The 10944-nt window shown below is 36.8% G+C and overlaps 1 protein-coding gene across 1 annotated transcript in view; it reads right to left on the reverse strand.

Moving 5' to 3' along the window:
* Positions 1 to 10738, reverse strand: part of LOC131029352 (glycerophosphodiester phosphodiesterase GDPD6) — a 114208-nt gene extending 103470 nt beyond the window's left edge. The window contains exons 1-2 of the mRNA XM_057959815.2: positions 10331 to 10738; positions 4214 to 4392 (exon numbers count right to left, since the gene is read on the reverse strand). Of these exons, the coding sequence (XP_057815798.2) occupies positions 4214 to 4392; positions 10331 to 10370 (219 nt within the window). The 5' untranslated portion in view covers positions 10371 to 10738. The remainder of the gene's footprint in view (positions 1 to 4213; positions 4393 to 10330) is intronic.
* Between the last annotated feature and the right edge of the window lie 206 nt (positions 10739 to 10944).

The following is a 10944-nucleotide window of genomic DNA, read 5'->3' on the forward strand; positions in this document are numbered from 1 at the left end:
ATGGTATCAGAGCTCCAGACCTGCTGCTTCCTGTTCATCTTCTAAAGAATTTGGAGCTACAAGGGTTAGATCTGACTTTCAGGTTTTGGTTGCATCAAATCTGTGTTTGTCTTCTGTTTTCTATTTTTGGAATAGGGGGTATTTTTTTTTCGGTGCACTTTGAGCCCAAACGGACCTCACCGTTGAGCTCGTAGCGCCCAAAAACCCCTATTTCCATATAAAATTCGTCCGATTTGGACACAGTTGCTCCAGAAGGCAAAAAAAATTTGCCCCAAGGCCGTACGGCCCTAGGGCACGCAAACCGAGGTAAAAGTTCAAAAAAAAATAAAAAAAAACAATTCAAAATCGCGTTTTTTAAAGCACCGTCGGGTGCAGCCAATTTAACGGCAGGCGCAGCCGATGCGCAGCCCGGCGGCCACCGCCGCTCCGCCCTGCGACCACCCGTCGCCTGCGCGCCGCCAGCCGCTTGCCCGCAGCCCGCATGCCGCTCGCGCTCCGCCCGCGTGACGCCAGTCCGCCGCCGCCGCCACAGCGCCACCTCACCCCTGCGCCAGCCCCTGGTCGCCCAGCGGACCAGGGGCCATTTTTTTAAGCCCCTGAGGGCTTGCAGGGCCATTTGTTTTTTTTTGGAGCTGTTTTTACAAAATTGGGCATAACTTGGGCGTCCGATCTCCGTTTTTCGAAAACGAATAGGCGTTGGAAAGCTGGTTCCGAGCCCGATCTAATTAATGGAGGACTTTTTTTTTGATTTTGCCGTTTTGTAGTGTTTTTTGCCAGTCAAAGTCAAAACAAGTTTTTTGCACTCCAGGAGCCATATCTTTTGCATACGGACTCCGTTTTTCGCAAACGAATAGGCGTTGGAAAGGGGTTTTTGTGCTCTTTCCAGATCTATCATTTATTTTTCCAGAATCTACACCAGGTACATTTTATTCAGTACTTTGTGTTTTCACACATCTGTCACTTACTTGGACGTTTCAGACTTGGAAATGATTTGTTTGCATGGGATGGCTTTATTTGATCTGCTTTATCAGTATTAAAGTCATTTAGTCTCAGATTTGTTAATTTGAAGAGTTATCATGGGTTTTTCTACTCACCCTTCAGTTGTATTTCTAGAACGGGGTAATTATGAGTCATGGGCAACGGGCATACTTACACACTGTAGGTGGCTTAATATTTTGCCTTATTTGTATGATCTCATACCTGAACCAGCAACTTTAGAGGGAACACTAGCTTGGGATATCATTAGAAATCACATAGTAGGAGTTATTTTGTCTAGTGTTGATTCTGACACTGTGTGGGCTATATCGGGCATTGATTGTCCTCACTCACTGTGGACACGTCTTTGGGAGATCTATGGAGACCCCAGTCTTTCTCCATTCCCAAAGGATCCTGCTTCAGATTGTCTTGTACCCATTGGTTGGAGAGATAACACACCTTTTGATCATGATACTTTAAAGGAACTTCAATATTTAGACACCCTTACATATTCCAGCTATTAGCCCACCATCATCTGTGCATTCAGAGGTTGCAGTTTTTGAGTCTTCCGTTCAGTTTGGATTTAACATCTTTTGTTTCAGTTCAGATAGAGGGATTCTTCAGCATCCTATTATGGCACACATCTTGAGACAGATTGATTCTTCTCTCTTCACAGGGTTTCTTCATCTTCGTCCTTTGGATCCATTTCTTCCCAAGGGGAGGAATATTATATGCTGCTTCAGGATCTCTTTTTGGATTCTACCTCAGGCATCCATATGTGCGACAAGAGTTTCTTCATTGTGGGGGGGGCTTCTAGTCTCTTTCTTTTTCTCCTATGGAGACCATTGTATATGTACTTATATGATAGAAGTTGTCTATGGGGGGTATCATGTTATCCACCTCCTATCCTTATGTTATTAGTGCATTTATTTCTTTCATCTCTTTTTGGAGTAGAGTTTTTCCCATGAGGTTTTCTCTATTTCTCCACTTTACAGAGATTTGGTTGTAATTGGGTACCTGATCAGACCTTGTTGCCGGGACCCAAGTTTACTTTCTTGCATTGTAGTTACCTTTGCTTTCTTGCACATGTTTGTAACTGCACTTTTGCTCATCTTAAGGGGGGGTGTTAGAGTAAAGGTTTTAATTTAATCATGTTGATTAAATTACCTTTATTCCTCTCTTAAGATTTCACTTTAGTTTGCATTTGTGACATTTAATAATTATATTAATTATTAAATGTCTACCTATTAGGGTTTCTTTTAGGGTTGCACAATATCCTTTTATAAGGATTCATCATTGTAATTTATCTCTCTCTTGGATGAATACATTTTTCAGCTTTCAGAGCACCCTTGCTTGTTTGTCTCCATCTCTTCTTTCTGTGACAGGTTATTTGCATGCAGGTGATCTTCGGGGTTTGTGAAGTTGGCTTTCTCAACTTCTACAAATACCATATCAATAATTTTGAAGCTTGAGACTTTTTTGAACAATGAAATAAGAAATCTAAGTTATTGTTGTTAGTGTTAACTGTTATATAACTTATATCATTAACTATGAATCTGAATCATGATATATTTATTGTTGTTATACTATAGTTGTTGTTGTCACTACAGTTATGATTAATTTAACTACTGTTATAAATGTTGTCATGTTATACTATTTTTATATTGTTGTCATGATATATTTAAAAGTCTTTTTTTAATGACATGAACAATTTTTTTTTAACTTTATAAAAAATTGCTTTTCTACAAGTTATACCTAGTCATCCCTAAGAGTCTAAGACAGTCAAGGGACGTCTGCAACATCCCCAACCACCTTGGGGACAGCCACGCATCCCCTATATGTTTTCTACCGTCTCCAATTTCACGAGGCGTTTCTGCATTTTCTCAATTGGGAGGACAACAAGAGGATGCGCCCTATTGTCTCGTCGTCCCAAAAATGCCTCAAGGGACAGGGATAGGGGTTTGATGGGTGGGAACACAGCATAATAGTGATACTCGTACAAAAGATGCAAGCTATTCACAAAATATACATGGAGAAAGCCTTACACAAAACTCCACACCCAAAGAAATCCAAAGCTTACATTAATCGGTTTATCCTTTCAAAGAGTTACATCAATACAACTTCTCCATCTGAATTTATGTAACACTTAATTACTTATAAACTATAAACAAATTGTTTTTTCCTCCTACTCCAAACTCTAATATTTAGCCAAAAGTGATACAAAAAAACATAAATGGTTTTCACAGATCAGTCTCCATGTAGTTTCCATGGAGTTTCAATTCAATGGACTCAAAATCATGAGCCAAGTAGTTTACATGTAAAAGATACCTCATGACATGTGTCCAAGAGTTACAAGCAGCTTTTTAGAACTTTCGAGACTTTTCTTGTGAAATTGGGCATCCAATTTTATTAGAGGGCATAAACAACCCACTAGAAGGAAAAATAATAACTCCTTATGTATAGAAAAGGATACCCACTTCTTACACAGTCAACAACGCTTTCTTACACCTCTTATAATGGCATAGATGCTTTTGACACCACTATAAATAGCAAGATTCTCTTCCACTTCATGCCAAGTGTCCAAATATATTGTCATTGGCCAAATTAAGCCTCCCCACTCATTGTCACCTTGCAAAGAACATTCCAAGTACTAAGAAAATAATGTTTTTTAATTACAAAAAATATCCCTCCACGTGTGGGACAATGAAATTCTTCTTCCATGATTCTTTAGTCACATAAAATAATAACCAACTATTAAAATATTAAAATTAAAAATACATTATCATAGGATTGCAAGGTTAATATCACCAATCCTAACAAATTGTAATCAAAATCACATTTAAGTAAGAAATATAAGAATTAGGGTAGAAAAGAACCCTAGAAGCTAAAAAGTGACTAGGATTAAGGTTAAGGACACTAAGAATATAAACACAACATGTGGTGGTTCACCGGCACCCAAAGCCAGAAGTCCTGCTCGTAAAATACACGTACAAATACATATGTCCATAAAGGAACGAAAGGAGATTTCATAGTAGTTAGTTTCAAGTCAATTATTACCAGCATGGGTTATACATCTATTCTAACAGAAATTGACTAAATTTACATAATAAGCTAGAACAATGCATTAATAGACAAACTTTCTGCAGCAGTAATACAGTTTTCAAGAAAGCTCCTTCAGATGCATGAATGCATTGCTAAAAAATTTACTTGTGTTATCAAGAATTTTTAAAAGTCTCACCATGTAAGCTGCAGCAGTTTCTTCAGGTAATTCACCATTTGAACCTCGATGAGCAATATTGTAAGGACCCACTGTCTGGATTGGCTGCCGATTTCCATCTGCTTTTTTGCTTGGGAGTGGATAAATTGGCCTTCCAGCACATCCCATAATAATTTGAAATGAAAGCACCAAAAGAATCACTGCAAGTGATAAAATACATTAGTTTCACATACTGAATGTGGAGCTGGATGCCAGATCTGACATGTCTAAAATTTTGAACCTTAACAACACTCAGCACAATATCTATAATACAAACATGATATTTAATTTAACATTTAGGAAACACCTAGAAAAGTCAATCAACAGATGTCCTTCATGTTAATTCCAAAGTTCAGGTGTAAACCAAACTTCTGTCAGGTCCAGCCAAAGCTTGTAACTATAGAAGAAACCTTGAGATGGTACTTTGTCTTCTTAAGCAAAGCAAGTTGCAAAAAGATTAAAATTGGACTTAATCAAAAAGGAAATGGAGTATTTGAGTTGCATGGTTTGCGAAAAAAGATCATATGTTATGAAGGCTGGAAGCTTCAGTAAACATTTATGAGTTAATATATTCTGGTCTAGCCAATTATTGTCAGAGGCATGTTGCAAAGTTCTCATCAATTCCAGCACCATCAAGAAAATTTTCATAAATTATAAGAAGTAAGACATGAAAATGGGATGGTAATGGAAGAAATTTTATCACAAAATGAAAAATATTATTTATAATAACAGTGACGTGTCCTTAAAAAAAATAAAGGGAGATAGGAGATGCTAAGCAAGGTATTGCAATTTCTAACAAAAATTGTTAGTTATTATCCATCTCTGCAGACATGGAAACATAATTTTAAGAATAACAACTTTGAGCAGTAACAGATAATTTGCCAATGTTATCGCAAGGAAGATCTGGGAACTAGATAATGCCCTTATATTATCATACATACATACAAACCAACATTGTGCAGAAACATAAAATTAAAATGTGATTGCCTATGCATTTCTAGAACTTGCGGTATACTTGGTGTAAATGCTGCTGGGGACTTTTGAAAAGATCTGTCAGACAAGCATAGAAAAATGGGAAGTAATCTGAGAAAGTGATTTCTCTTTGCTAAAGGTAATCACCTTACTGAATTCCAGGGGAAGGAAAAAATAAATGAAATTCTGGAGAAATAATTACTACTATTTATAGAATTGAAATAAATTTTTTTAGAAATTTCACAATGGTTCTTTTGGCAGCTCAATATATAGGTATAAGACTTATAAAGCAGCCCACAAAGATTTTATTGGAGGAATATGAAGAGGACATGGAAATGTAGAAATCTGCTCAACAAGGTTATTTGGTTAAATAGGGTAGAAAGGCATCCAAAGCCATATCTGTTTCTGGATTACAGATGGAAAAGTATCTATGTGCATGTTGTTATTTGTCCCCTGCAAATTATTAAGCAAAGCCACAAAAGTGATAAAACACTGGTGGTAGTGATAAACTTACTAAAATAGCCAGAGTTACTTCCTGTAGAATTAAGCACTGCAAAGAGTATAAGCTTAAACCTGATTAATAAAGTATTTTCATAATATTGTCACAGATTCTAAAATTGAAAGAACTTTCAGGAAACAGGAAGTATGTCTTCCTAGCCTTGGGTTCTCAGCTAAAAGCCAGTAGTTGAAATGAATGAATGGTCAGGCAGAAAATGTAAACCAAATGATGGGAACATGTAAAGACTTAAGTGGAAAGATTAGGAAAGGAAAACTTCCCCTTATGAAATTTTTTTCTAATAAACTGGTTCTTTTGCCATAGCTGTGTACCTATTTAGAACAATCTACGATTTGATACCCTTCTTCCTATCAATTTATACATGCCATTTTATAAGGGGAAAATACAAGTCTCCCTGGAGATGTCCTGAAGAATGCAGGATATGTTAAGGGAATGCAAGAAATATAGTGAAAGAGCTCAAATAGCAGGCAGATTAGATCAGGTGTCAGTGCATCTCCCAAAATGCCATTTAAGTATCACATTGAAACTCATATTGTAGAGTTCATCCTTGAAATGGCCGATGAAAACATGATTGGAGCCAAATGAAGCCATACAACTGTAGAGAAGCTTTGTAAGAGGATCAAAGTCCTAACTAACTGAAGGACTATGGAAGCAATATGCCCTGGTCTAAGCACATGCCTGTGAAAACAAAGGAAAAATCATTGAATGCATACTAGCTCCTCCGAATAATTTGACCGAGCCCTTTTGATATACAAACATTTATTTGACAGAATGAACCCATCTCAAACTCAGTTTATGAGAATTACCCATCACAACAATCTATTACTATTTATTAAATCATATAGACACAGGTATATACAACAGTGCAAGATTTAGTCCTCCAAGGCCCAAGAACATGCAATTTTGGTAAAAGACATGCTTAGAAAGTCTTCTAGATCATTTTAGCTCGGCACAGACTTACTACACAATGATAATTAGTTAATGTATAACAGATAAAATGTCGCTTATACATTTATTGAGTTAAAAGGGAAGGTAACCAGTTACACTGGAATAGGAGTAGATCATGTGTCAGCTTTGATACTTTATAATTCCCCCAATATGTACCATCAAAAACAGAGACTATTACTAGTCAAAAGAACTGGCTCTGTTTATATGTTTGAACAAACAAACAGAAGTTGTGTGAGTCACAGGTAAAAACTTATAGCCTTTTGGGTAAGTCAGTTTCCAAAAGTTGTGGAGCAATGCTGTGAAAATAAGCAAATTAGAAATTACCTATTTGTTCATTATAGCTGTAATAAGAACAATGAAAGGGACTCAGCTGCACCTGAAACGTTGTTTACAATGTATTCAAGGCCACATAAATGATTGTAAATATAAGGGATTGGAGGGCTGGACATATTATTTGTATTAGATTTGGCACATATTCCTCCCATTATGAAGGTTAATGCACCCAGTCTTCAATACTTTCTGTATCCCACCCCTATCTCTCTTCTACCAACATACTTATGAGCAATGGTAACTCTATAAATTAACTACACTCATTCAGAGGTGGACTACCTTCAAATTCAACAGACACTTGCATAGTGTAGTCCATTCTTTAACTCAAAATTACCATGGTGAGAAATTTATTAGTTATAACAACTGTAAGAGGAAGACCCTACACAATGAGAGGAAGATGCTTTGCAGTAAAGGCAATTTCTAAAATATTTCCAAATTCTAGTGGGCCTGCACTTGGCTTGGCATAGTTTCCTTCTATGCAAGCAGTATTTTCAAAGACATGTTGAATTGAGGATACAAGGGTGTTGGATGTTGTAGTTTTGTCAGACTTGTATGGTGCAGGTAGTGTAGAGTTATTCTTCCACAAGTCATATACCCTTCAGCTACAAACAGGTAACAAATTGGTTTCCAATGATCCAAAATTGAGAATTTGGATTGGGAGATCTAGAGTTGGGAACACGCTGGACCACTGGGGTCATCATGAAGTGCAGTTCTGCTTGAGATGGCAGTCAACTGCCAAAGTGTCTTCAGTGCTGCCAAAGTGCTGCTGGAGATCAACAGTTCTGAAAATAACAGCTTGCTGCTGAAATTGTGAGCCTGATGTCATAATGCAGATTTTAGTCTTTGGCAATTGTTGACTTGCAAGGGGCCATGTTTTGCTGTTATTACTATCCACATTAGCCGTAACAGGGTGACTAAGCACTATATATTGTGGCCTATCATTCAATCACAGTCGTTGTCATTGATTGACAAGGAGGGCCATGGATATGCATGGTAGGAAAACAATGGTAGTGATCCTCCGCTGAAGGCTGCTAAGCTGGCATGTAAAGTGGTTGGGAATCCCATAGGTTAGTTAGAAGGCAGAGCAATTACAAGATTGTCAGATGCCAGTCTTGGGACAATTCATCTTCCCATCATGGCAAAGGCAGATGGGGCATACAAAGGATCGAATAATTTGTTAAGGGATTCAGTTGGAATATGCAGAATGCTCTTATTGTGTTGTTGAAGGACAAATAGCAAATTGCAGAGTTCTAGAAAATGCAAGAATTTGTGTGGGACAAGGTAGTTGTATGTGTTGTACATACCAAGAAAGACCATTGATTTGGTAGGATCTCTGTAATTGCATTGTATAGTTATAGTTAACAAAATGCCACTGGCATACTCTTGTTGGAGTTCTCTACCCATATGGGTTTACTCCAGGGAAAACTATTGTGTCATATAAATGCTCCTTGTGCGGTGCTCTGTTATTGTTTGTTTTCTGCTATTTTTATTTATTGTTTAAGCATTATAATACTTTACAAGCAAAATAAAAGCCATTAGAGCAGATTGTTAAGAGTTTGGAGTAGTGCCAACACTAAAATTCATAGTCGATGGACCACTAAGGCTATCAACCTAGTGGATTATGGATAAATAAAGATGACGATCTTCTATTTGTGCCTTCTACTCTTCACCTAATAATTTGTATATAGAATTGATATTCATCATGGAGAACCAAAATTTGGAATGCAAATATTGATGAATCTCACTTAATTCTGCTTTCAAGCTCTTAACCTATCAGAAGATCCATCATGTACATGTCTAATAATCCCAACTTTAGCATTAATATCATCTACTCCAATATGATTGAGAATAGAATCTCCTGCCAGTAAATCTGGATCTATGACGATTAGATTGATCTTGATAAACATTGATGATATAGCTTGTTTACGCTTTGTGAATGTGAAGGCTATGAACTGTTTTGAACGATGATCATTGAATTAATGATACAAACACATATTTTGTCAGATTCCTTATCTTAAAGATATAAGATTTCTGCAGAGCATTCTGTTTTAGGAACCTTCTTGATTAATCATGTCTAACTGTTCTTATATTGATGTTTCAGGTCAACCTACTTGTTTCCCCATCGGCACAGAAAAATGTGTGTTCGATTTCCAAACCTCACACTTTTAGATTGGACAGTACATAGCTCTAAGAACAATACTTGTTTCATAGTTTTCCAACCATATGTATCTGTTTGAGATTAGGTACTTCCCATACAGAGTAATTCCAAAAGCTTTAATTAGTATGTGCAGCTTAGGTCAGATAGCATACACAAATAGGCGATTGCGTGTACACTTGCATAGTGATTGAAGACATAAGATGCACAAATAATACACATACGGCTTCTAATTGCATATCATACTAGCATGCAAGCATTCAGGATTTCAATCGCCTTAGCGAGCACAATTTACCATTGTCCCGCTTTTCAAAAGCTAACTAGAAGCGAAGGAGTTACTAACTTGAATATCACCACTCTAATTCAACCAATCAATAACCCATCTACCATTTTCAAGCTGATACACAATTGAAAACCGTCATTCTGGGTATGCAGAGATCAAAAGGTTGGTCCGTTACTGCTTTAACAACTGGGATGACCCCTCCTGCAATTAGGTGTAATTCCTTAATTATTTGGAACGATTAGGTGTACACCATGTTGGAAAATATGTCTGCATCTAAGCGTCGAACCAGTTGAACATTTCAACCTGAATTTTACCAGCTAAAAATCAAAAACTTGGAACGGAGAAATTTATTAAGTCCACAACACCAGACCATACAATTGGGTACATGTTCATGTTCTTTTCGGTAGCCATGCTACTTGTTTCTACTGCGCCTATAAGTTCGCTTTGGGAATAACTCAGCAATCTTCATCAATATCATAATCATGTTAAGCCATGATACCCATGACAGTCGAACCAATATGCTGAACTAAATTTTGGTAAAATCTGTAAGAAAATGTTCTGTAATCTGCTCAGATTTCAACAATTTGACTACCTTCAAATATTTAAGACTAAAAGACAATAAAACAGAAATTAATGAAAGAAAAGCTCCATGGTAAGTAGCTAGCATTGAATAGTAAGTAAACGATCCCAAAACGATAATGGATACCAGGTCTACTCCCATGCATTCCAGTTCTAAACAGGTAATCGACATTATAGCATAAACGAGACACATAATAAAAAAACTCATAACCTTAAAAATATTCTGCTACAACCCAAATAAGCAAAACGAAACACAAAAGAAAGCAATGACCAAATTTATAAAAATAGAATAAATTGCAGGAATTGAGTTTTTACATGAGGTTGAAGCCATTGACGCTGTCATTGGATAGGGCATTGTTCAGAGCTCCGTCTTGGAATGACAATTTGTGAACACCATCCAGTCAACTCAACCTTTTAAAGTCGTCTCCATGTATGTCGATCCGGAGGAATAATAGCTTGGCATATTCTATTCATAATCAGAATCTCTACCAGTTCGGAACTCTTAGAAAGGATCTCGAAAAAAATTTAAATATGCATAGAAAACAAGATCCGAGAATTAGATCTCCCAGTTGCCATTTTATCTTCAAACTTGTCTATAGTTGTGTTTAGTGTTCGAGGCAATTCATGTTGACTCCAGTTAAATACGATTTAACAATCAGTTCGTGTTGACTGATTGTTAAATATCTGTTTATAGCTGTTTCGAATCATCAGAATTGATCTGGCAGGCTCGTCCGACCTTTTGTTTATTGACACATCACACTCACAGCTTGATGATAGCAGTCAATATAGTGTCGTACACGGTTTAAAATGGGCTGTTTATCACACGTTCTTCAAATTGTTAGATAGAGGTGAGGATTTATAGTTGAGTATGTTTAAGAGTTGTTACGATAGTTGTTGATTAATGTCTAATTTTATTTTTTTTTAAATTA

Source organism: Cryptomeria japonica, chromosome 10 (assembly GCF_030272615.1).
Source record: "Cryptomeria japonica chromosome 10, Sugi_1.0, whole genome shotgun sequence".
Classification (NCBI taxonomy): Eukaryota; Viridiplantae; Streptophyta; class Pinopsida; order Cupressales; family Cupressaceae; genus Cryptomeria; species Cryptomeria japonica.